The sequence below is a fragment of the Geotrypetes seraphini genome, chromosome 16, assembly GCF_902459505.1.
Source record: "Geotrypetes seraphini chromosome 16, aGeoSer1.1, whole genome shotgun sequence".
Lineage (NCBI taxonomy): Eukaryota > Metazoa > Chordata > Amphibia > Gymnophiona > Dermophiidae > Geotrypetes > Geotrypetes seraphini.
The window spans coordinates 43,550,006-43,575,677 of record NC_047099.1 but is presented as its reverse complement, the minus strand read 5'-3'; the positions used below and the strand labels follow the sequence as shown (position 1 = coordinate 43,575,677).

The following is a 25,672-nucleotide window of genomic DNA, read 5'->3' as shown; positions in this document are numbered from 1 at the left end:
GGACTGACATGGCGAGTCTGCAGCAACTCACCGCCCTCAACAAAGATGGCGGCCGAGGCACGCGCTGCCCCTAACAACGACGCTTTTTCTCAGGCGTGCGGCCAGGACGGCCTCTCGCAGGACCCCGGAAGTGACGCCTCCCTGAGCTTTTAACGGTGTAATGGAGATGGCGGCTACGCAGAGCGGCTCCGGGAAAGCTCTGAGCGCCGAGCAGGTGAGCCTTTCAGCCGTCTTCGCACCGCAAAATCCGCAATTCATGCAAATAGATCTCATGCATAGTCATTGGGGAAACCCCCGAAAAGCCCCCGCCCCATCTGCTGATGTCATACACGCGTGACGTCATTGATGCCCGCCTGCCCCAGACCCTAACGGGGGGGCAAAATTTTCCCGCCCCTGCCCCATTCCTACAAGCTCTGGCCTCAAACAGAAGTGTGGTGGGGACAAATTCTCTCCATTGCACCACATTAGAAATTAAAACATAGCAAAAGTGAGCCGCCAAGTAAAGGGTGACATCACTGATGAGCTTGACACTTATTGGTCGAATGAGGCATTATGATGTCACAATACCAGCTCTGGTTAACATAGTAGATGACGGCAGATAAAGACCCGAATGGTCCATCCAGTCTGCCCAACCTGATTCAATTTAAAAAATTTTATTTTTTCTTAGCTATTTCTGGGCGAGAATCCAAAGCTCTACCCGGTACTGTGCTTGGGTTCCAACTGCCGAAATCTCCGTTAAAACCTACTCCAGCCCATCTACACCCTCCCAGCCCATCCTCCACCAAACAGCCATATACAGACACAGACCGTGCAAGTCTACCCAGTACTGACCTTAGTTCAATTTTTAATATTATTTTCCGATTCTAGATCCTCTGTGTTCATCCCACGCTTCTTTGAACTCAGTCACAGTTTTGTTCTCCACCACCTCTCTCGGGAGCACATTCCAGGCATCCACCACCCTCTCCGTAAAGCAGAATTTCCTAACATTGCCTTTGAATCTACCACCCCTCAACCTCAAATTATGTCCTTTTCACACTCCTGTGGAGGACGGGCAATATTTAGTTAGTCAATTTTCTATACTGTTCTCTCAAGTAGAAAATGACATGGGGACACATTTTCCCATCCCCACAATTCTTTTCCTGTCCCTGCCCCATTCCTGCAAGCTCCGTCCTCATCTGCACAAGCCTCAAACACTTCAAAATTCAATCTCACACGTCAGCAGAATTTATAAAAGCTGCCACAAGAAACCCAAGAGCTCATGATCACAACTAATGGGCAAACTGGATGGACCTGTCTCATTAGTCAGCGTTGTGACTTCTCATTTACTTTCTGTGAATTAATTGTCTTTGGTATATTTCTGCCACCCCAGTGTATCAGCACCTTCCCTCGTGTTATTTTTTTTCCTATGGGTTCCTGTGATATGATGCATTGCAGGGATTTGTGCTATTCTCTCTATTATCCGCTGAACTCAAATCCTTGATGTGAAATTGTTGCTACTTTTGAGGGAAGAGTCTGTTTCCTGCATCCGTTTTATTTTTGTCATAGGTAGTGGCAGGATTTAATCGGCTGCGGCAGGAACAGCGAGGCATGGCTTCAAAAGCCGCAGAGCTGGAGATGGAGCTGAATGAACACAGGTGAGAGATGATTCTCTGCAGATGGTTACCAAAATTCAGAAAGCTTCCCAGAAAGAGTAACTGCATGAGTTCATGCATGGATAATCCCCAAATCATCTCTTTTTTGGCTTTTCAGTTTCCTGCTCCTCTGAACTTCCTATCAAAATGTGCTTGGGGAATTTTTCCTTATTTCTAAACTAAGCGGTTTGCATAATTTACATACATAATTTAATAAAACAGACACACAAACAATCATCAGAAATGTTCCCTTCTTGCCAGCCTAGCAATTGTCATGAGAGTTCTTCCAACCTTTGGTACTGGACAGTAGGTGTCACTGTTGTGCAATTGCTGAGACTTCCTCTGTCAGCAACTATGCAAGTTATCATTTCTAAATAATTTAATAATGCAACTTTCTACTTGGTGCTGGGAGTGTAAAATCCTGGGAAAGTAGGTGTGCACCTTTGTGACCCAGAGCACATAAACAACACCAGGAAGAAAAGTGCATCTTTCAGCATTGTTTTCTGAGGCAAAGCCCACATAAACTCTTCCTTTATTGTCAAATAATAATTGGTTCCCATTGTATGATGATTTTCTTGCAGCCATTTGGATTGTATTTTTCTACAACCTCAATTATTCCAGGGCACAGTGTTTTGGTATCTGTATGTGAAAGCCCTGATTCCGAATGAGTTCTATATTGTTTGGCGTAGATCACGTGTGACTAGTCAGTCCATGGGAAATGGCTAATACTGTAAGCTCTTGCCTCACATTTGACTCTTTTTACCCCCAATTTTTTTTCTTCCTCTGGAGTCGAGGGGTGGCCTAGTGGTTCGAGAGCAGACCGAGAACTGGGGAAACTGACAGTCACTGTGACCTTGGTCAAGTTGCTTCACCCCCTCCACAGTTGTCTCAGGTTCAACTTAGATAGTAATTTAAATCTCTGAATCCAAGGATTGGAAGGACTCTCAAGACTTTGATTTACTTTCACCTTCCTTATACCCTGCTGCTGTGCTAAGTAATTGGCTGATTCGCCAGGGGATCAAAGAGCAATAATGAGAGGACCACATCGTATGCACAAAATTCTCCCATAAGAATAGCCTTACTGGGTCAGACCAATAGTCCATCCAACCCAGAATCCTGTCTTCACGGAGGCCAATCCAAGTCTCAGGTACCTGGCAAAAACCCAAATAGTAGCAGCATTCCATGCCACCGATCCAGGGCAACAGTGACTTCCCCCATGTCCAAATCAACAGCAGATTGTGGACTTTTCCTCCAGGAACTTATCCAAACCTTTTTTAAAACTAGATTAACCGCTCTTGCCACATCCTCTGGCAACGGGTTTGAGCTTAACTATTTTCTGAGTGAAAAAATACTTCTTCCTATTGGTTTTTAAAGTATTACTGTGTAACTTCAAGTGTCCCCTAGTCTTTGTAAATCTTGATGCAGTAAAAAAACGATCCACTTGTACCCATTCTACACCATTCAGAATTGTATAGACTTCAATCATATCTCCTCTCAGCCATATCCAAGCAGACTAACCTCTTTAGTCTTGGAGACATTACACTGAAGGGCCATTTGGCAATTTGCATGTGCCTTGTTTTGAAATCTTTCTTCTCCAGAGGATGTACTTAATTACAAACACTAGTATAAGCCAGTGGTTTCCAACTAGCTCTGGGTGAGAAGCTGGCGAAATTTGACAGGAAATCTCTGCATGGCTGGCACTTTTAATAGACTTGTGGCTTCATCATGACAGTACTGGCAAAGATTTCTAATCTGCAATGGAAGATCCGATAGCAGCATGCCTTGACTACTTCTGCTGATGTCAGGCTGCTTTTTTGTAGAGGTGGGTGTTTTGGGGAGGAAGATTAATGGTAAATAAACACTCTCCTGATCATGTTTTCCCTTTCCTTCAGTCTTGTTATCGACACACTCAAAGAGGTAGATCCAAACAGGAAGTGTTACCGTATGGTTGGGGGGGTGCTGGTGGAACGAACTGTGAAAGAGGTCCTCCCAGCCCTGGAAAATAACAAGGAACAGGTAAAGCTTATTTTTCTAAGAAATCTAGCTGTAGCGATCTCTAAAAACGGGATTGTCAAAACACAAGGAATCTTGGAACAATCGGAGAGAATCCTTAGCTGCACTGAAGTCAGGGCTGAAGTCGGGGATTGGTTAGTCTGGTGTTACAGAAAATGGAGAAATGGGCAGAATTCAAGGTCTAACCTAAAAGCCCCTGTTTAGATCTTAACCCTTTATTCTCCTGTTTATACCTATGTAGTTTTTAACCATTTCTCCATCAGAAATGAAACTCCCTAATTCAGGTTTATAGTTTCTTCATTTGTACAAAGCGGGTGACGACAAATACATACATAATAAAATAACGAGAGGGATCAGTGCTCGGTTCCCATACTTCAGCTTACAGAATGTCTTTTTAATAATCTTTTCAAGTGACTCAGATTTTCCTGCTGGCGTATATACAACGGAATCTCATTCCATTCTCGAGGGTCTATACAGGAAAACATACTTGCTCTGCTTACGTTCAGCTTTGTCCGTTAGAATGTATAGATCAATCCGGTCCACAGATCGTAACGTCGGAGGCTAGTAGTGCCATTTGAAATTGGGCTGTTTCTCTCTCCATTGCAGATCCACAAAATCATTGAGTCTCTGAACACGCAGCTGCAGACCAAGGGCCGGGAGCTGAACGAGTTCCGGGAGAAGCACAATATCAGACTGATGGGCGAGGAGGAGCAGAAACAATCACCCAAAGAGAGTGGGGATGGGCCGGGCAGCAAACCCAGTTCTGCAGGAGTCCTGGTCTCCTGAGCCCCTTCCCTACCAACTACAGCAGCCTTGTAGAGCATCATTAACTTTATTCAGTTTGTTTTCTGAGGGGAGAGGAAGGGGTGTTACTCTTGTACTATTTTTGTTAAATAAATATTTGAAATGTATCCAATGGTCTCGGATTCTTCCACCCATGTCTGAAAATAACCATTAGAGCGTCTGTGGTAAGAGTGCAACTGTTTCTCCTCTGACGACAAACAAAAGCTTAAACATGGATGAGTTAGTTGTTCTGGATGAAGGGTGTCTTTCTGATGTCTTATATTTAAAACGAGAGAGGACTGTTTTTTTTATGTTGGGGAGGGGGAAAATGATGTAAGTCTGAATACAGAAAGCTTTCCCCTTGTGTCAACACTACATCTCGGAATAATTGGTGCCGTTGTATCCTCCAAAGTAAGCTAAGAAAACTGCTGAAAGGGATCTTGCACAACTCCAGTTTCAAACATGGCCTGTATGCGAGAGTTCCCCATGGATCACCAAGAACACAGATGTCCTAACATATCAGACCTCATGGGAAGAGTATGATGAAGCATTAGGCGAAACCTGGATTCATGGTGGAGTTCCGGAAGATTTATTGAGTTAAGTACTCTTTGAAAAATGATTCCTGTTTCATTGATTTAAAGTTTATATGGTCTGAAAAAGGATTTGACTGAAGTGGATAGTTTGACATAATTGAAAACCAAATTGCACTGTGGACCAGTGAAGAGGCTGGCTTTGCATTTACACGATTATTTTGGTTATGAGTGAAGCTTCTGAGGTTTGATATGTTAGAACCTCTGTGGTCTTGGTGATTAATAAATATGATCTTGTAGACCCAACGATTGGAAGAATTTATGATTTGAAGTTCTCGATGGGAGAGTAGCAGAGGAGCTAAACAACATATGAGCAGATCATGTGGTTTTTGTTTTACGACAGCAGGAACAGGGAGGCTTGAGAAGATTGAGGGGAAGATGAACGGTGCAAAAGTACAGGCAGATCCTAAAGTAAACCTGCTCCAATCGGTCATAATCCTGGTACTAGGGTGAAGATTTACTTCCAACTAAGCAAAAGCAACAGTGACGTGACCTGGCTCAAACGAGTCTTGCCAAGAGGAATGGGCAAAACATGCATCAACTCATTGTGGGAAGTTGGTTTCCACCAAGTCTTGAGTCAAGGAATTACCTTTTGCAATATTTCTATCATTTCCCTTTCCCATTACAAGTAGAGTACATTATGTAGACCAGGGAAACAAACTTATTTAGACAGAATATAAAGACTTTTGCAAGGCACTGTACATTGTCTGGAAATTTTCCTTGTCTGAGCGACAGATTATTTATTGCAACCTTTCTGTTGAACTAAATTACAAATATACAGTTGTGACATCAAAAGAAAAAGGAGAGGGGGCGTCTTACACAGTTCTCTAAACAACATTAAGTGATCCTCTAGCTGCTGTGCAATGTGAGAGTGTTGGGCTGACTCCATAGCCTACTGTGTGCCCCATGCAGAAGGTCTGAGCTCATTGCCCAGGGAAGGGGGGATAGTTTAACCATTGCCCATGAATCTTCATTACAGTGGATGGGCTACAGTAGGAGCTTGTGGTTCTGATTTACAAAAAAGCCGCCAAGGCCGAAATAGAAAAAAATAACATATTTGCTACAAGGAATTATCCACAATAAGGAAGGGTGCATACATTTCACAGTGTTGTGTTTTAATTGTTAGGCAGAACCTTTCAGAGAGAAATGTCCAGGATGCAGATTTCTGCACATGGGGTCTTGCCATCTGCACCAAATCCCCCAACAAGGTACAGCTCATCATTCAGGAGGCAGGTCTGATGCCCAACTCTCTTCTGGGTAGGGTCTGGATTAGGAAGGCGGTACCAGGTTCCTGTAGACTCTCCTTAAAACAATAACAATAATAAGTTCAGCATTGAGTGGATCAATCTGCCTCTCTTTTCATTCCTCCTTGCCTTAGTTCATTATTTAACATTTCTTACTGTTATCATGGATGTACAGATCATTACAGACGGCATCTCTCCCTCTTGCTAAGGTCTCTCCACCAAACACTACGGCAAAAGGACCAACCACTGTGCAGGACTGGTGCCGCAGGCTTTTTGGAGCATCCTGTGATGCCACTTTTGAGCCAATCAGACGTGACAGCTGCTCAATCAGCTTTGGAGCATAGACTGTCTCAACCTGAAAAGGACACAAAACACATGGAAGGTTGGGTTAGGGAAGCTGAGGATGGGATGCATCACAGGCCGTTAAGAGTAATTCCTGATCAGGAAACCACAGTTTTCAAGATTTCCTCCATGAACATGTGTGAGATCTATTAGCATAAAATGGAGGCAGTACCTGCAAATAGATCTCATGCAAATTCAGAGGGAGATCCTGAAAACCCAACTGGATTATGGTCACCAAAGACCAATGTTGCCCACTCCTGAATTACAGATTGAATAATGTTGATTGAGGAGAACTGCAACGTTACCTCCTCCATAAGGAGGTGCTTTAGGACATGGGATATAGGAGATAGAGAATGACACGGGGACAAGCTCTGTCCATCTGCACAAGCCTCAAACACTTTAAAATCATAAGTACAGTTAAGATAGAGCTTACAGGAATGGGACAGGGACGGGGACATTCTCTTAATAGGAGACACCAGCCAGGATGCTGAGTGACAGGGATTTTTGCCAGAAAGTGGGAACTCACATGAATCTTTTCTTTGCTCCAGCGTCCAGCAATATCAAGCTCTGAAGACTCTCGGCCTCCAAAGACCACTAACTTGTATCCAGTGCTCTTTCCATCTTTGCCCCGGTCCTGCAATAGCATTGCAGAATGTCCCGATCTTGAAGCTGTTCGCGATGCCTCCTCTCGATACCTGGCGAGGGAGAGAGGAATTTCATAGAATCACTGTCATGCGCTCTCTTGACCCAGGAACCTAATTCAAGTCTGCATGCTGCTGGACTGGACTTTCATCTGCCCAGTCATTGTATAATAGCAGGATATTAAGGTATATCCCTGATCCCATAAACTTTTAAGTCTGAATTCTGTAATCTCAAACATAGTGGTTACAGGTTCAGCAGAAAATCATTACTAAGCTACCAAACAACTCCTGGACACCAGTGATACTGAGCCAGATCAGTTTTACAATACCTCGGACCCTCGGCATTGTGATAACTGTAGCCTTGATTCACCTAGAAAAGCACAACTTGCAAAAGAATGGGAATTATTAAGTCAGGACTGGCTTAGTTATCCCTGATGACTTGGAATTTCCGAATAACTCTGACTGAGCTCGGCAGAGGCTTATAATCGGTGGTAGATGCGTGGAACAGACTCCCGGAAGAGACGGAGACGGAGACGGAGACTGTGTCTGAATTCAAGAAAGCCTGGGATAGGCACAAGGGATCTCTAGACTTAGAGGGAGGAAGAGATAATGGTTACTGCGGATGGGCAGACTGGATGGGCCATTTGGCCTTTATCTGCCATCATGTTTCTATGAATGATGCTTTGAATGAAAACCTGAGCTAAAATGGGATGTGCTATATAATAACAGGACAAATGCTGGTGCAACTATGGTAATTAGTTTGGCTCCCTTTTTGGAGGTAAAACTAGAGCAAAAATCAGTCCTTCTACAGAAAATAATCCAACAGAACACTTTATACAAAAAAATGCCAGAAAAAATGACCACAGGATGAAGCTTAATCTGAATCATAGGCTGAGTATTGTTTCTATTGTAAAATAAACTTACCAGTAGGTTTTGGTATTGGCATTGACACGTAGAGTGTAGACACTTGCAAAGCGTCTCTGGGTACGTAGCCCACCTTCCCTGCCCACAATGCGGAGCTCATAGTCTGATATTTTGGTGCAGGTGTGGCTACTGAGCCCTACAGGTGGATCATTGGAGGGACCTTCTGACCATCTGTCCCACTGCCCCCGCTCTGTGTCGAAGCTAACCACGGAGGACACTCTCTTGCCCCCATCCCATCCACCGGATATGCACAGCCCGTGTTCCCCTAGCAGTACGGTAGCATGGTGGCTACGGCAGTGCCCGCTGTCTACTGCCACTCTCTCAGCTACCCGTTTTTCTGGATCAAATGTTACCACATCCCCAAGTGGTGGCTGCTTAGGGTCCACTGATTTCAGGCCTCCATAGATGTACAGTTTGCCTTTCACTGCAGTGCATGTATGAAATGCCCGTGCTAAAAGGCCGTCTTGTGCCACAGGTTTCCAAGCCCAGCAGCTGTTGGCCATCGTCAAATCCTTTCCTGCAAGAAAGATAAAAGAAGTTGGTATGTAACAAGCCAACTCATTAGCTAAATCAGCCTTTCATGGCCTAATATAGCTGATAACAGCAGAGCAGTCATTTCAAATTGGAGTCTCTCCCAGTAAGGCCTGTAGACAGTGGCTTTCTTCGGATTAGACCCGAAGCACAGGGAGCTACAGCGACTCCTCCCCAGGAGCACAGAATTAGTCAGTGGCAGGGCCACGATTAGAACTTGCATCCTGGTTGTTCTGATTCCTGGTATAAGCGCACACCTTTCCCCCCAGAAAAGTCAAGAACAAAGAGAGCTAATAGGAAAAACAAACAGTAACCTCAGGCAGCCCGTCTGAAAAATGGGCTCTTTGAAGCCATGGCCAGCTCCCTGCAGGGGAGAGACTCAGCCCCACCTGGTAAAGAGTCTTCCATGCGCGGTCCTGCAACCTAGCAACCTGTAACCCCTGGCAACCAAGCACTGCTGCTTGGCAACAGCTGCGGAAAAGCTCTAGACCTGCCAGAAAGTGCTTCCCGGTGTGGGAAATGATGTGCTGAAAAAAAGAAAGAAAGAAAAGCTAAAGTCGGGTTTTTTGTTATACAGGAGCTGTGAGCTGCCAAGTTATCTTGTTCCAGGAGAGAAATTTTAGGTCATTTCTAGAGATTTGGAGAACCTGCGGCTCAAGGAATGACTCTCAAGCCCGTTCTCAGTCAGGTTTTCAGAATGAATAGGCATGAGATGGATTTGCATAGAATTAGGGTTACCAAACTTTGGGTTTTGGAAAGCTTCCAGCTCGGGACCGTGTCAGGAGAGCAATGTGGTGATGTCATGGCGTCACACCTGTGATGAGCACGAGAACAGGTTGAGGGGCAGGGCAGAACAAAGTGTGACTTGGCCAGAACGGGCCAGGCCTGGGGACGGGGCCATGGGTGCAGAATGTGGATGTCCCGAAATCCTGCCCTGAAGACTGGGTTGAGAATTCCCATTTCCACCATGTTACTCCATCCCTGTATCCAACCTGCATTCAAAAGATCTTGTAATATGTGATCCCCACACCGAAAAAGCGGTGCATCAAGTCCCATCACAGAGCACAAAGAAAAAGATGAGATATACTCATAAATAGCAGAAACCTCTTACCCCGATGCCATCTTGATCCTTCTTCAGTATCAGAAACAAGCAAATGTTGACAAAAGATCTTGTAAAGTCAAAAAAAAAAACAAATGCTAAGAAGCCCCCCCTTTACAAAACCGTAGCACCAGTCACGCCAGTAACAGCTCTGAATTCCTAGGATAATCGGAGCTGTTACTGCCACAGCCAGCACTAAAAACCGTCTGTGCCAAACTGTAGTGAAAGAGACACAAAATGCGTTCTATCATTTCTTAAAATTGAATGTGGGTTTCTTGCATATTTTGTTTGTTTTCTTAAATACCAAAGTCCATTTCAAACTCTGCAAACAATATAAATCAGTTTCATTCTACGTTCTTCGACACAATCTGGTCCCCTGAGGCAAGACCACCCCAGGAAAATCTAGGGGGCTTCAGGTTGTTCTCTCATCTTCAATGGAATACCTCCTTCATATTTCTCTCAATAAAGATGTTTTGCTTTTGTTCAATCAATGAAACAAGTGGAGTGAGCAGTGTGAAATTCATTTATGTTCTCTGAGGTTCCTGACAGACGTATATACAAATTTTTTTTTAAATTCTGCAATGTTTATTTGTAGGGTTTTGCGTAGAATTTCTCCATCATAAGGTCTGATATTCCTTCTTACTTTCTCAGGCCCCAGCCTAGGGTTACCATATGGCTCCAGAAGAAGGAGTTTTCTTTCCATTGCTTTCAATGGAAGTAAAACCTGGAGGTCTCATTTTGTCCTCCTTTTTCTGGAGCCATATGGTAACCCCTATAGTAGGGTAATTGAAGTCCTTGATTCTACGTTTACATTATACGAGGTCTGTTCAAAAAGCTCCAGGAGTGATTTTATAAAAATGTATGAAACAATCTTCCAACTTATTCCATAGTAACATAGTAGATGACGGCAGATAAAGACCCGAATGGTCCATCCAGTCTGCCCAATCTGATTCAATTTAAATTATTATTATTTTTTTTTTCTTCTTAGCTATTTCTGGGCGAGAATCCAAAGCTTTTCCCGGTACTATGCTTGGGTTCCAACTGCCGAAATCTCTGTTAAGACTTACTCCAGCCCATCTACACCCTCCCAGCCATTGAAGCCCTCCCCTTCGCTACTTTTTCCAATGTCGTTTCCACATCTGGAAGCAAGAAGTCAGCAGGGGTCAAGTCAGGAGAGTCAGGTAGCTGGGGAAGAAGTGTCATGAATTTTGACACATTCAAAACATCTCCCATGATTCATGACATGTTCCCCATAAGCCACTTTCAACATTTCATAAGTCAATTTAAAACAGAACTTCCCGCTGTAGCACTGATCATTTTGGTCACACATGATGAAAAGTAGCCAATCACGAAAACACACTTTCACAAAAACTGCTGTAGCTCAGAGATGAACAAATGGAAAGCAGGAGGTTTCAAGCTACTGAACGCCACCTAGCGTGTCTCAAAAAAAACTTCCCGTTGGCGCACAATTCAAACTGTCCTGGAACTTTCTGAACAGACCTCGTACATGTAATAATTAAATTATATAATTTGCACTTCATTGATTATGCACTTGAATTTCTCCCTTCCTTCCCCCCCCCCCCCCCCCCCCCCCCCCCGTGGAAAAATTGTCTTGCATGAAACCGGTCCATGGTGCAAAAAAACACTGGGTTTTAACCTATAGTTGAAGCCATTAACAGCTGAACACGGCCAAACTGGAACAAGATTTTAAAAAAGAAAGTCGAATCTGGGCAGATGTTTACAGTACACTCACTGATGCTCAAACAGAGTATGCCATTGATTCTTTCTCCTTTGTCTGACCTCAGCCCTCTCTCTAGAAGAGGAAAACAGGGCTGGAACCAGTTTGAGGGCAGGTGGAAGCCTCTTTCAGCCTGCTTGTGCCGTCCTGACTGCTGACACCCAAAGCAAAGGAGAAAAATATCTGAGAGGAGGCAGCCGGATAGAGACGTAGAGAGCCAGCCAGAGAGAGGAGGAGGAAGAAGCAGGTAGGTGTCATTCTCCTTCCCAACCTGTACGGAAATATCCCTGGGCATCTAATAACTGCTACAGAAGGGGCTTTTTGTAGCACAGTTAAGTTACAGAGTCATTCAAATCCAAACCTGATTACTTTTTCCAGCTAAGCACCGTGAGTGAGAGAACTTTAGTGTGGATTCCTGGGTTGGTACGTTGCAAAGTACCAAAATTTGATTTCATCTGATCAGCAAGAGCTCTTCTTTTGGAGGGGTTAATAATGTTTGTCTTAGTAAATGTATCTGTTATCTTACAACATTTTGATTCAGACGACTGCTCCTTTCATAAACAACTGGATCTCCCATGAAGGTGACCAGTTTGGGGGGCCCATTATGTATGCTTTCGAGTCAACCAATGACCCATGGCTGCATGCACAGCGAGGGACCCTCCCTGGGATGGTTTGCCACAATGGCATACCACGCAAGGATCAGAAATTCAACCTCCTTAAATATCTAATGGGGACTGTTATTTGTTAAGGCTTTTCTGTTTACTGAGTAAGCTGCAGTTTGAGAAGAGGTAGAGACAATTGCTATGAAGAGGAGAATTGATGGTCAATGCTTAGATTTGCAACAAAGTGATGTTTTCTGGGTTTTAGGATATTTCACTTTTATTGCTTGAATTTCGAAATGTTCTTACACTGCCTTGAGTTGCTACTGGTTTGAATCCCAGGAGGGTGGTTTATTTTTTTTTTTTAACTGGGGAGCGTGGTTAAAGCTACAGCCTCAGCACCCTGAGGTTGTGAGTTCAAATCCCTCGCTGCTGCCTTGGTGACCCTGGGCACTGTCACTAATCCTTCCATTGCCCCAGGTACATTAGATGGATTGTGGAAGCCCCCCAGGACACACAGGGAAAAATGCTTGAGTACCTGAATAAATTCATGTAAACCGTTCTGAGCAAATTGAAGAAAAGAAGTAAATAGTAGTACTTCCTCTTCATCCTATAGCTCCTTATCCTACTCCCTTCCATCTGGCTCTTATCAGGGAGTCATGATGTGCCTGTTGCATTTGTAAAAACAAACAAATATTTTTTTGAATGTACTGCAATTAAAATGACTTCTCTCCTGGCTCTCGAGAAATGGGAACCGAGCAGTGTTTCCTCCTTTCCTGAGCACTTTGGAGAAGCCACCTTTCACCTTTTAAGCTAGAAAAGTTGGACAACAAACCCCACCCTGCTTTTTGGCAAAACAAGACGCTCTCCATCAGGTCACTGTTATAAAGAACAGTCCAACCTTGCTGACCCCCCCACCCCCCCTCAAAGACGTTTATTCCTAGAAAATACACTGAAAAAGCATTGCACTTGTCCCCTCCCACCAATGGTCCCTCTAAGGACTTGGCCAGGTGCCTGCACATTTTTTTTTCATATTTTCCAGATTTGCAAGGATTTTGGTGAGCGACACTCCTAGAATGTGTGAGTGATTGATTGCTCATAGCTTACCACCTCTCCGCAGAAGTTTGGCTAAATCTTTACATCAAAACACAACCTTTCTTTCTCTGGCAGGGACAAATTCCTGCTCAGACCGTGGGAGCCGGACTGCACCTGCCCTATGTGGCCTAAACCAAGGAGGGATAATGTTTTAGCCTCACTCGTGAGGTATCACCTTTTATGCATTTGACCCATCAGCAGTTTCAGCTGGCCTCTTTTGGGGGCAGTGACATGAGAACAGTCCAGTCATTGCAGTAATGTCCTCAGCCAGGGGTCACTTACCATGCAGGGTCTAGATGTAGGCAGGGAAATGGGGCCCATGCATAGACCAATATTGCCTAATACAGTATCAGTAAAAGCAGATAGCATAGCTGGTTTTAAGAAAGGTTTGGACAAATTCCTGGAGGAAAAATCCATAGTCTGTTATTAAGACATGGGGGAAGCTTCTTCTTGCCCTGGATCGGTAGCATGGAATGTTGCTACTCTTTGGGTTTTGGCCACCGTGAGAACGGGCTTCTGGGCCTGATGGACCATTGGGCTGAGATTGAGAAGAGGGCTGGAGATTGGTTTGTTTGGCTTCTCCCTCCGAAAGATGAGGATGTTGCTGTTGAGTGATGGCTGGGGAGGGTGAGTAGGACTGTGAGCACAGTCTCTGCACTTACTCCACCCTGGTCAGCCACAACACTGATATTGGGACTTTTGCAGTTCCAAACCAGACATTCCTCCTACACAGTCTTTGCTATTGTATGACAGATATATTACAGGAAGACTCAGTCAGTCCTAGTGCATATGAGGAAAGACCAAAGAGGTAGAAAAGAGACGGCTGAGGGGAGATAGGATTGAGGTCTGCAAAGGTCTGAGTGGTGTAGAATGGGTTCAAGCGAATCGATTTCTTTTTACTTCATTCAAAATTACACACGATGAAGTTACAGGGAAATACTTTTAAAATCATATTTTTTGCACTTAAAGAATAGCTCCAGAATGTGTTGCCAGAGGGTCTGATAACAGCAGTTAGCCTAGCTGGGTTTGGACAAGTTCTTGGAGGAAAAGTCCATAGTCTGCTATTGGGACAGATATGGGGGCAGCCACTGCTTGCTCTGGGATTGGTAGCAAGGAATGTTGCTAAGATTTGGGATTTTGCTAGGTTCTCATGACCTAGATTGGCCACTGGGCTATACGGACCATTGGTCTGACCCAGTAAGACTATTCTTATGTTCTGGAGTACAAAAAAAACATCTGATCAGATAAATGCTGATAGAAGAAATGTTTTTTGCACTCGTTGTTGTCAAAATTGCTTTTTAAGTGGAATGCTCAGTGATGGGAAAGTTTTTAGCCTTTTGCTTAATGTATGATTACCACACGACGCTAAAGATACTTCTCTCCATAGATTAAAGGAAATTTTTGAATGATACAGAAATATTTGTGATATTTATTGGAAGCACACAACAATGGCCATTTAAAGATACTTGAAATCTAACATTGCAGAACGAACAACCATGGATTTCTCCAAGCTTCCTACGATTGAGGATGAGGAGCAGGAGAGCATGCTGGGATTTGTCCATGGCGTCTCTGGACCAGGTAGGAGGGGGACAACTGAGCACACAGAGCCCATCTAATTTGCCCAGTCACCCTTGTGCAGGAATTTACCATCTTATCCTAGTTCATGTCATTTTGGATCCCCCCTCCCCCAAATTGGAACACCACCTCCTTGCTTGGAATGGGGCAAAACCAGGCCTGAATCACCTTGATCCGACAACCCTACCTCAGACCTAATTTGTCCATTGGCATTACCCGCCACCAGAAAGCTGATATCACTGATTTTGAGGCTTCTGGGAGCCATCCGTGTTTAGAACTTAAAAAATGATAAAGAATCCCCCAAACTTGCCCAAGAATCAGTTCACTAAAATGATCAAAAATGGAATTATCAACTCCTTAGACCTCATCTGCCCTTCCCTCCCCTCCGCTCAGATCAGGCTGTACAGTGAATAATGTTTCCTTTCATATTGAACTGCCTGTACTCTCCTTTCCCAGTGGTCATAGCCTCTAACATGGCAGGGGCAGCAATGTATGAACTGGTGCGTGTAGGACATGCAGAGCTGGTGGGAGAGATTATTCGCCTGGAGGGGGACCTGGCCACCATACAGGTCTATGAAGAAACATGTATCCTTTCACTGTCAAAAGGCTCCAGGGCCAGCGGAATCCACCAGGGCGTGGGACGTATGGAAAGCTATTAAGCACCCGAGGTGACTCTTCCTCAACCTCATTGATTTCTCCGGCCCCTTAAGTCCCCTCCATTCCACCTAAAAGTACCCGAACATTTTAACCATCCTGGAATAATCCTGTCAAATATACCAGACGCGGCCCCGAGCTTGGGGCCTTCCAAAACCCGGACAAACTGTCTGTCCAGGCAACCCTAAGCAAACCCAAAAGTGAAAGCACACATTGGCATTGTTGTACTGGAATCTCTTTGGCCGTTCTTTTCCTGAGCACCACTCTTCCAGCTGGTGTATCTGTAAGCGACCCTGTGCTACGGACCGGTAAGCCTCTCTCGGTGGAGCTTGGCCCTGGCATCATGGGTAACATATTTGATGGTATTCAGCGGCCACTGAAGGACATCACAGACTTGACAAAGAGCATCTATATTCCCCGTGGCATCAACATCAATGCTCTGTCTCGGGACCTGAAGTGGGATTTCATGCCGGACAAAAACATTCGAGTGAGTCAGGAGGGACACAAAGAAAAAGGGAATTAAACAGGAGAGGGAAGAAAGAGAAAGAGGGGGTGCTCTCTATACAGTGGTTCCCAACCCTGTCCTGGAGGACCAACAGCCAATCAGGATTTCAGGATAGTCCTAATGAATATGCATGAGAGATTTGCATATAATGGAGGTGACAGGCATGCAGATCTGCTCCATGCATATTCATTAGAGCTAACCTGAAAACCTGACTGGCTGGTGGTCCTCTAGGACAGGGTTGGGAACCATTGCTCTATGACAGAGGTTTCAAAGTCCCTCCTCGAAGGTCGCAATCCAGTTGGGTTTTCAGGATTTCCCCAATGAATATGCATGAGATCTATTTGCATGCACTGCTTTCAAGGTATCCTAATATATCTCATGCATATTCATTGTGGAAATCCTGAAAACCCGACTGGAATGCGGCCCCCGAGGAGGGACTTTGACATCTCTGCTCTATAAGATGCATGGGAGTCCATCACCCACATTTCTGTAGTTGGGAGTGGTGCAGCAGTCGTGTTGTTTCAGTTGAGGGGGGGCAGGTGGATTCTCCGTTCTCTAGGAGTCCTTCAGAACTTGCCTGTCCTGCAGAATTAAAACCAGCGCCCCTAGTGGTAAGAATATGGGCAGCAGTCTCCTCACTCCTACATAATGCACCTTAGAAGGAACATTGAGGAAGACTGAAAGGAAATACAGAAGGAGAAACAGAGAACTCGAGAAAAAGGAAATGAGGTAAAGTGGCAGGAAAGACATGGGAATCAAAGAGGAATGGTAGGAAGAGAGAGAGAGACATGAGGAGGGAACCGAGATTGTGCAGAAAGCAAGAAGAGAAACAATCCACCACTTCTCCATATCCGTTTTTGCTTTCTTCCAGGCTGGAAGTCACGTCACTGGAGGTGATATTTATGGTTTTGTGCCAGAGAACTCGCTCATCAAACACAAGATCATGGTGCCTCCCCGGAGCCGTGGCACTGTGACGTACATCGCCCCACCAGGGACCTATGACATCTCGGTAACTTTCTTCAGTTAGACTTTCAAGTTTATTAAAAATTTGATTGGATCGCTTATCAGATTTCTGAGCGATGTACAATGCCTTAAAATTGGGGCTAATACATTCAGCATATTTGAACACAGCACTAATGTGACTTGGAAAAAGGTAAGGAGGGGAAAGAATTACAATAGAAATTCAAGGCTGAGGGTTTCTCCCCCTACTACTATGAATTATTTCTATAGTGCTACCAGACGCACGCAACGCTGCACAGAGTCACAGAGAAGAAGAAAACAGTCCCTGCTCCAAAGAGCTTACAATCTAAACAGGCGAGACAGACAAAGAGGGTGTCATGGATACAGTCAAGGGGAACGCGACACTGTGGACTTGTTTTATTAGGTATTAGGTAAATTGGAACCAAAAGTCCAGAGATATTAGTGGGGGGAAGGGGGGGGGAGAGAGGCAGGACTGGCTCAGTCATCACTGATGACAGGGAGCTAATTGACCACTCTAGGAGGAATGCTGGCTATTTGAGAGTAAAAAAAGGCATCCAATTTTTATCCAGTGAAAGAAAGTTTGTTCTTTCTGCCATTTCATAAAAAAAAAAATAAAAAATTGAAATAATTCTAATTGTAGACTCCAATGCAATGGCTGCTCTATCCTGGTATAGCAGGGTGGTTGAAAACTTATTGAGATAGGAGCTGTGACGGGACTTGCTGAAAGGCTCTTCCGGGCCAGGCCGGCGGTAGCAGGCTCACCTCACTGCTGCCACCACTGGCTGCCCAAAGATTAAATTACAGCGGTCGGCTGGGGAGGAGTTAGGAGAGGGAGTCGGGAGATAGAGAGATTGCAAGGGGAAAGCAGCATTGGAGGTCAGAGGAGGGAGGGAGGGATGGAAGGGAGCTGGAGAATACAACATGGAGGGAGGGGGGGGCTGAAGAAACGGGTGGGGGAGTTGGGACAGACTTCCCCATTTTCAAAAAAACATCCTGGCAGCCCGGACATGTCCAGGTTTCCTAGGGAAGGGTGACTAAGGCGGAATGTGCTCCTAAAAGGACCCAATAACCTTGCTTCAGCCTATGCAGGGAACAGTATCAGGAGCAACCCCAGGAGAGAGGTGACTCTTGTCAGCCACATTGGGGAGCTGTGGTTGGGCGACCACTCAAACAAGCATTAGAGGTTGAGCTAAATGGGAAGGATAGTTTGCAGGAGGAAAGTACCAGTCCAAAGTTAGAAAAGTTATTGATATAATACTCGTCTGATTTTTATTCCATTCTCGTTCATTCACTGAGAATATTTCCTAGGCAGTGCAGAACAGGGGAAAAGTCCTGGACTGTTTCAGGAACTACAAAGAGAAAACCCTTCTAATGCCATTTACAAATGCTGCTCTTGTTGCTTTCCTCTCCCTCCTCTGTCCATCTGTCACACAGGATGTAGTGTTGGAGCTGGATTTTGAGGGGGTGAAGGAGAAACTCTCCATGGTCCAGGTGTGGCCGGTGCGACAGATTCGCCCCACCACAGAGAAGCTCCCTGCCAACTTCCCATTGCTGACGGGGCAGCGAGTCTTGGACGCCCTCTTTCCGTAAGTTAGTTCTTGAGTACCTGAATGTAAACTACTTATACAACCTCCGTTGATAGATGGTGTATAAATAGCTGGAAAAACTGTGGTAGCCAAGAACTGGCTTTTTAGGTGGATGGCAGAGTAGTTTTTAATGATCCATCTTTCTCTTTTGCTGGGTCTTCTCTTCAGGTGTGTTCAGGGAGGAACCACAGCCATTCCAGGGGCGTTTGGCTGTGGAAAGACGGTGATCTCTCAATCGCTGTCCAAGTACTCCAACAGCGATGTCATTGTGTATGTAGGCTGTGGAGAGCGTGGTAATGAGATGTCAGAAGTGCTGAGGGACTTCCCCGAGGTGAGCAAGCCACTCAAATTATTTCTGTTCCTCTTCCTGCTCTGCTCTCTCTAGAATCAGGCCTGGATTTAAGCATAGGTGTTCCAAATGTACCTGTTCCTTCTAAGTTTCAGATCAAAGAGGAGGGACAACTGTGGCATTACAGCCTTTCTTTGCTTATTTTCTGACTCTCCAATCTGTGGGATCCTTGACACCCCCACCATTCAACACCCATTCTCTGGGATATGCTATCTGGTCTTGTCTTAAATCTGACCATGATTGGGACTACAAATCCCAGTATGCCTTGTAATGTGAATTTCAAAAAGAAGTCTCAAGGGACCTATCACTTGAGCTTCCCTTGTTAGTTTTTTTTTTTACATTTGGGATGAGAGAATGGGGGAGTTCAGGGGAAAGCATTTTCTGCCTCTTCTTATCAAGATGCCATGGCCTTTCGAGAAGGAAAAGGGGTCAATCTTCACACATCCCAGTGCCATCTTCCGCATTTTGTGGTGTCTGGAACGTCACCAAGGTTAATCCCATGTGACAAAGTTTGATAAAGAGCACCATTTTGTCATTACTAAACTGGATCACCCGGGTAATCACCCAGCTACATTGTTCAAACCTACCTTCACTTCCTACAAACTGTTATTCCCTGGTCCAGTTTTTATCATCTGCATCACTTATGTTGGTGCCAATGGTTTGCAAAGGACACTGAGGTCACCGAATTGTTGGTGCTTAGACACATCAAAGGGGAATGTTTTTCGATATGGATGGACCAAAAAGTCATGTTTCTCTATAGCATTGTCTGGTACTTGACGCAATTTAGAAAGTTGCTTAAGATCCATTTGTTTGTTCAAGCTTTTCTAAGCTAATATTCTGCTCCTTGATTTAATCGTTTACTTTCTGAATATCATCTTTTCTGCAGGTTATTAGATTTGTGTTGCTTGATTGAAGTAATGTTGAGATGGTGTCATCTTATGATTTTTGCTGAGCTTTATGTTGTGTAAAATACTGTGAGCCGCCTTGGATAAAGGTGGATTAAAAATGTTTTAAATAAATAAATGAATTCTCTTTTCTCAGCTTACGATGGAAGTGGATGGGAAAACAGAGACCATCATGAAACGAACAACCCTAGTGGCAAACACGTCAAACATGCCTGTAGCGGCACGAGAGGCATCCATCTACACAGGTGAGGGACAAAGGGAGGCCTGGAGACCTCTGCCGGGGCTCTGGTTATTGACCTTCAAAATAACGTTTCTGTGATTCTTCCTCTGAAGGGATCACACTTTCCGAGTATTTCCGGGATATGGGATACCATGTGAGCATGATGGCAGACTCTACCTCTCGTTGGGCCGAGGCCCTCCGAGAAATCTCTGGGCGATTAGCAGAAATGCCAGCCGGTAAGTCTGTCCTGTTATTCTTTCTTTCTACCCTTCGCTTGAAAACCATCCTGAACTATATGAAGGATCATAGATTTGATATACCACCTTTCTGTGGTATAACCAAAGCAGTCTACATATTACATATAGCTACTTTCTCTGTCTCTAGAGTGGTTTCACAGCCCAATGGACAATTAAATGTAGGGTTGCCAGATTTTATCTTCGCCCATCCCCGCCTCATTACACCCTAGTCTGCCCCTAATCCCGTCCTAGCCCCACCCCCGCTTCTTGCTCTAGTCGGGCATCCGCACATGCGACCTGACACAATTTCGCTTTCTCAGAAGACCCCATAAATCGAAACAGCCACAGCTGTTGATTTCTGGCAGGGTTTAGTCTCTTACCCACACACATGTTCTCAAGTAAGTGCCACCCCGTTCTCTCAGACTCTCATGGTGCCCTTTTGCTTTTCAGACAGTGGATACCCAGCCTATCTTGGTGCCCGCCTGGCCTCCTTCTACGAGCGCGCGGGTCGGGTGCGTTGTCTGGGAAGTCCCAGCAGAGAGGGCAGTGTCAGCATCGTTGGAGCGTGAGTTTCCCTGACAGGACCTGCTTTTGACCATCCTTGTCCATTCAAACCATCAGCATAAGGCCCCATTAGAATTATTTTGAACCCAATCATAAGACCATAAGAATAGCCTTACTGGGTCAGACCAATGGTCCATCAAGCCTAATAGCCCGTTCTCACAGTGACCAATCCAGGGCCCTAGTACCTGGCCAAAACCCAAGGAGTAGCAACAGTACAGTCTTCAGATCATCCCCAGGAATATGCGTAGACTAAAATAGTATACACATGGACTAAGAACCAAGATATGCTTTTGCTTTACTTTTATCGTTTATATTCTGCATATCCTACAATTCTATGCGGATTACAAATGATTCCGGTACTCAAGCATTATTCCCTAACTGTCCCGGCGGGCTCCCGCTCTATCTAATGTACCTAGGGCAATGGGGGGATTAAGTGACTTACCCAGTGTTGGATTCGAACCCACAACCTCAGGGAAGGAAGGAAAAGGGGTGGTGGACCACCCCAAGTGCCATCCCCTCTTCTCCCCCACCACGCACGCGCCTTCAATTCCCTGCCACCGTACCTCTAGTTCTGCCTCTCCGACCTGCTGCTCGCACCAGCCTCAGCGCTCCCCTCTGACATTACTTCAGGGTCCCGTGACTAGCAAGTGACATCAGAGGGAGAGCCAACGCTGGCGTAGGCAGCAATTTAGAGATGCTGCTCGTGCCGGGAAAGCCAAACAGGTACGGGGGAACGGAAGGGGAGGAGAACGCCACTGCCCCGGGCACTTCTCCCCCTCACTATGGCAGTGATGGAACTCGGAAAGTGTAAATACCGATTTATCTCCTGCATATTCATTGTGGGTATTCGGCTCTTTCTTTTGCAGGGTATCTCCTCCTGGAGGTGACTTCTCGGATCCTGTCACCTCCGCCACACTGGGGATTGTCCAGGTAAGGATTTATGCTCTTCACTAAACCCCTGCTTCTAACTCCCTCCCTCTGTCTGCTCCGCACTGCTGATGCCCCGCAGCACCCCCGCTGTTCCTATGCCAAACACTAGGCATATATAGGGTTACCAGACATCCAGGAAAACTGGGACCTGTCTTCTTTCTAGAGGACTGTCTGGGTTTTTCTGGATGGACTTTCCAAAACCTGGCAGTTTGGGTTTTGAAAGACCCGAGCTCCAGCCGCATTTGGAGGGCCTTTAAGAAGCATGCAAAGATGATGTCACACATATCCGCGCATGCAGGAGGCCCTCCATATGTGGCCTGGAGGTCGTGGGAAAAAAGACAGGGGGTGGGGCTGGAGGCAGAACAGGACGGGACCATGTGTCTGGATGTACCTCATTCCTGCCCTGAGACCTCCACAGATCTATCAAATACAGCTGAGTTCTACCTCTGTCTATTCCTGTCTCCTTCTCACAGCTCTGTCAGTCTACATGATTGTTTTTCAGATAAGAAGTCAGTCTCACTCCTTGTCTGTCTGTCTCTTAGGTGTTTTGGGGTCTAGATAAGAAACTCGCCCAGAGGAAGCATTTTCCATCCGTGAACTGGTTGATCAGCTACAGCAAATACATGCGAGCCCTGGATGAGCACTATGACCATCACTTTCCAGAACTGGTGCCCCTGAGAACGAAAGCCAAGGAAATTCTGCAAGAGGAGGAGGACCTGGCTGAAATTGTGCAGCTAGTCGGGAAGGTGAGGAAACCCTGAGTGGCCTGGCTGAAGGATGGTCTGCAGGCTTCGGCACGATGGGCCTCCAGAGGTGCTGATTGGGTCCGGTGGTGGTCAGGAGGAAGCCTGAGCTGGTCAACAGCCATTGTGAGAGATTTGAGCAGGGAAATGCACTGACTGAGTCGTAGGATGCCAGTGGATTTCTGGAAGGTTCTGTCCCTGGATGAACAGTGCTAAGTGCTCAGCGGTGTACAGATGATTCTTATCAGCATAAGAGTCAGTGCCATGCCTTTTGACTACTATCATATTCCCCTATGCGTTATGCCTTATTAAGTTACTCTGTTATGGTATATATTGAAGAACTAAGGCCAGTACTGGGCCATCTTGCATGGTCTGTGTCCATATATGGCCATTTGGTTGAGGATGGGTTGGGGAGGGCTTTGATGGAGACTTCAGTAGATGGAACCTAGAGCCATGGGTTTCAGCCCAGAAATAGCTAAGAAAAAGGACCATTTTAAATTAAATCAGTAATTTAAAGAAAGGGGAAGGTTGCGCAGGCTGGGTGGACCATTCGGGTCTTTATCTGCCGTCATTTACTATGTTATGCTTTACTATATATGTAAACTTGGAACCCGTTGTGAGCTCTTCTGAGAGGATGGGATATAAATCCAAATAAATATAATAAGAGCTGAGCTATCAAGATAGGGTCCAATTGACCAAATCATTCTTAGTTTGCAAAAACACAGGAAGTTACACCAGAGTAGGAGGGATGCATTTCAGAACAGGCCCCGATGCTGGCAGAAGGCCGGGTGGGGTGAGGAAGAGTTTCAAGTTTCATTAAAATTTTGGTTCATTCGCAATGTCATAATTCAAAGCGATTTACAAATAAAAGAGGGGATCCATCCTGCTTAAAATACGACACAAACATTACAAACCTACACGTGAGGAAGTACAATAAATAGAGAAAAGAAAACCAAAAAAGGCCAAACATAAGGGGGTAACAAGTTCTTTGTTTTAAAAAAAGAATTGAATTGTCTCGCATAAGTCAAGTCTCGAAAGCATCCTTATATAACCAACATTTTAGCATTCCTTTGAATTTAGTAAGTGGTTTTTCTTCTCTAATATAAGCTGGCAACGCATCTCGTCGTGTATTTATGATTCATAGGGATGGGACAATGACAGATTTTTTTCTTCATTGGAATGTGAGGGCAGAAGGGAGAAGGGAGAGATGCAGGACACAAAGCATGATGGCAAAGGAGGGGCAATTAATATTTTGGAGGAGCTTGTGCCCCCCCTCCACCCCCTCGTAGAGATGCCTATGCCTCTGTAATAAGAACACATTCCTGAAAAAGCAACACTTTCTTTTCAGGTAACACTGTTGGCTTGGATGCCCCTCAGCCCTGTAATTGTCACCTTGGATTTTCTCTCTCCAGGCCTCCTTAGCCGAAGCCGATAAAATCACCCTGGAGGTGGCCAAGCTCATCAAAGATGATTTCCTGCAACAGAACGGATACTCAGCCTATGACAGGTACGGCGCTGGCTTAGCCATGCTTGTTTGGGGGAGGGCACCACATTGGAAGAGGAGTGCTGCTTGCAGACAACAGTAGGCTATAGGGTGTCTCTTTTGTGTAGGAGGCATCTGACCTTTGATTGTCTTTCCAGGTTCTGCCCCTTTTATAAAACGGTGGGGATGCTACAGAACATGATTGCTTTCTACGACATGGCGCGGCATGCAGTGGAGGCCACAGCACAGGCTGAGAACAAAATCACATGGGGAGTGATCCGAGAGCAGCTTGGAGACATCATGTACAAGCTGACCTCCATGAAGTTCAAGGTAGGACCTTCCAATCTGGTCTCCTCACAGATGTAGTGGCTGGCACTTCGTAACAGATGGAATATGATGGCGGGGGAAGGTGAAGAAGGGTGGTTATGCATTGGGTGTCCAACTGGCTCTGCTGTCCCTTCCTCAGGACATGTTGATCCAGTTCTGGTGTCGCATCATTGCACACATGGATTTATGGTTCCAGTTTCTCTAAGGATCCACACTAGTTTAAAAACCAACCCAAAGGGAACATGAAATTACCCAAAATGACTTGCAGTGTGACAATGATGCATTTCCCCTTTCCTCCATTCAGAGACACCGAGTAGCATGGGTGTCAGTTGGGTGAGCATAGTGTTCATAGTGACTGATGGTGTATATAAATTCATGAATACATAAAGGGTGTGGGTGTAGGTGTGTATATCTATTTCCATAGGAAGAGTTTAGCTGTTTATTTGTGGAAACATGAGGATGGCATGTCAGAGGGAGGCATGTGTGTGTGTGTGTGAGAATGTGTTATCAGTGAAAGCAGTTAGCTTAGCTGGGTTTAAAAAAAGATTTGGATAATTTCCTAAAACAAAAGTCCATAAGCCATTATTAAGATGGCTGTATGGAAATCCGCTGCATAAAATCTGTTTTACTCTTTGGGATCTTGTATTTGTGACCTGGGTTGGCCACTGTTGGAAACAGGATGCTTGCTGGGCACAAAAAGGCTGGAAACCAAAAGAATGTTTTCCTGTAAAACTTACCCCTTCCTTTGCTAACAGGTTTTAGGAATTCTATGAGAGTCAGAGCAGATACCGACGCTGCCAGCGCTCCAACCTGTGCCATGCATTAGTAAAGGAGGGGGTTAGGATTGCAGCCAAACATGTTTATCCATTTCATAGGAAACATCCCACTCTCTGACGTGTTTGTTTCTTTCTCACTAAAGGATCCGGTAAAGGATGGGGAAGCTAAGATTAAAGCCGACTATGCCCAGTTGCACGAGGAGATGCAGAACGCCTTCCGCAGCCTGGAGGACTGATCATCGAGACTAAAAATCTGGAGTGCTAAGGAGATTTCTGTGTTTCCAAAAGCAGAAAAGGGCTTTTTAAATTCATAGGACTTTTAAGGACTTTTTCCAGCAATTAAATAGAGACAATAATATGATAAGGGCCCATCTGTGTAGTTTTTAAGCATTCAGAGAAATAAAACTGCTTGTGTCTTAAAGATTTTCTTGACTCCTAGTTAGTGTAAATATTTGTTCAGCGAGAGGATGCAGAAGGCGTCAGCAAGACAGAATAATCAGAGACTGCAATGCTATCATTGATCACATGCTGTCATTCTAAACTAAGGAATAATGACAGGCTGCAGTAGTAATAAGCCTGTCAGTACAATGGATTAATTAGATGCTGCA

The 25,672-nt window shown here is 45.1% G+C and overlaps 4 protein-coding genes across 9 annotated transcripts in view; 2 read left to right on the top strand and 2 right to left on the bottom strand.

Moving 5' to 3' along the window:
• The window catches only part of NIT1 (nitrilase 1), a 29,837-nt gene extending 26,653 nt beyond the window's left edge, over nucleotides 1-3,184 (bottom strand). For 3 of the 5 annotated variants that reach the window (XM_033924346.1, XM_033924349.1, XM_033924345.1), the window contains exon 1: nucleotides 3,150-3,184. In XM_033924346.1, the coding sequence (XP_033780237.1) occupies nucleotides 3,150-3,169 (20 nt within the window). In that variant the 5' untranslated portion in view covers nucleotides 3,170-3,184. Of the gene's footprint in view, nucleotides 1-8; nucleotides 74-3,149 lie in introns of those variants that run through there. The other 2 variants (XM_033924351.1, XM_033924350.1) reach the window with 2 other exon arrangements.
• Nucleotides 63-4,555, top strand: PFDN2 (prefoldin subunit 2). The gene is made up of 4 exons (XM_033924358.1): nucleotides 63-214; nucleotides 1,546-1,634; nucleotides 3,524-3,647; nucleotides 4,251-4,555. The coding sequence occupies exons 1-4, from the start codon at nucleotides 161-163 to the stop codon at nucleotides 4,428-4,430; spliced, it is 447 nt and encodes a 148-aa protein (XP_033780249.1). The 5' UTR covers nucleotides 63-160; the 3' UTR covers nucleotides 4,431-4,555.
• A 1,185-nt stretch (nucleotides 4,556-5,740) lies between these two features.
• Nucleotides 5,741-9,137, bottom strand: KLHDC9 (kelch domain containing 9). Of its 2 annotated transcripts, none has more exons than XM_033924900.1 (5): nucleotides 9,089-9,137; nucleotides 8,169-8,685; nucleotides 7,130-7,298; nucleotides 6,418-6,616; nucleotides 5,741-6,320 (listed from the first exon to the last, which is right to left on the bottom strand). In XM_033924900.1, exons 1-5 carry the CDS (start codon nucleotides 9,105-9,107, stop codon nucleotides 6,154-6,156), a joined length of 1,071 nt encoding a protein of 356 aa, XP_033780791.1. In that variant the 5' UTR covers nucleotides 9,108-9,137; the 3' UTR covers nucleotides 5,741-6,153. The 2 variants fall into 2 exon arrangements, with proteins under 2 accessions (XP_033780791.1, XP_033780792.1); XM_033924901.1 differs by having other exon boundaries at nucleotides 9,014-9,133.
• Nucleotides 9,138-11,608: 2,471 nt separating this feature from the next.
• LOC117350568 (V-type proton ATPase catalytic subunit A-like) lies at nucleotides 11,609-25,490 on the top strand. Its single transcript, XM_033924898.1, has 15 exons — nucleotides 11,609-11,783; nucleotides 14,716-14,808; nucleotides 15,262-15,390; nucleotides 15,732-15,946; nucleotides 16,836-16,973; nucleotides 18,380-18,531; nucleotides 18,700-18,862; nucleotides 19,922-20,030; nucleotides 20,119-20,241; nucleotides 20,692-20,806; nucleotides 21,672-21,735; nucleotides 22,278-22,481; nucleotides 23,891-23,985; nucleotides 24,120-24,291; nucleotides 25,208-25,490. The coding sequence occupies exons 2-15, from the start codon at nucleotides 14,727-14,729 to the stop codon at nucleotides 25,298-25,300; spliced, it is 1,854 nt and encodes a 617-aa protein (XP_033780789.1). The 5' UTR covers nucleotides 11,609-11,783; nucleotides 14,716-14,726; the 3' UTR covers nucleotides 25,301-25,490.
• Nucleotides 25,491-25,672: the final 182 nt, after the last annotated feature.

Bases quoted from the DNA above. Each gene is read 5' to 3' on its own strand.
- PFDN2 (XM_033924358.1), top strand. From the start codon at position 161: ATGGAGATGGCGGCTACGCAGAGCGGCTCCGGGAAAGCTCTGAGCGCC. The intron at 215-1,545 runs GTGAGCCTTTCA...TTTTTGTCATAG, and splicing joins AAGCTCTGAGCGCCGAGCAG to GTAGTGGCAGGATTTAATCG. The intron at 3,648-4,250 runs GTAAAGCTTATT...TCTCCATTGCAG, and splicing joins TGGAAAATAACAAGGAACAG to ATCCACAAAATCATTGAGTC.
- KLHDC9 (XM_033924900.1), bottom strand. The intron at 7,299-8,168 runs GTAAGTTTATTT...CTCCCTCGCCAG, and splicing joins GCCAATACCAAAACCTACTG to GTATCGAGAGGAGGCATCGC. The intron at 6,617-7,129 runs GTGAGTTCCCAC...TGTCCTTTTCAG, and splicing joins GGAGCAAAGAAAAGATTCAT to GTTGAGACAGTCTATGCTCC.
- LOC117350568 (XM_033924898.1), top strand. From the start codon at position 14,727: ATGGATTTCTCCAAGCTTCCTACGATTGAGGATGAGGAGCAGGAGAGC. The intron at 20,807-21,671 runs GTGAGTTTCCCT...TTTCTTTTGCAG, and splicing joins AGTGTCAGCATCGTTGGAGC to GGTATCTCCTCCTGGAGGTG. The intron at 22,482-23,890 runs GTGAGGAAACCC...TTCTCTCTCCAG, and splicing joins TTGTGCAGCTAGTCGGGAAG to GCCTCCTTAGCCGAAGCCGA.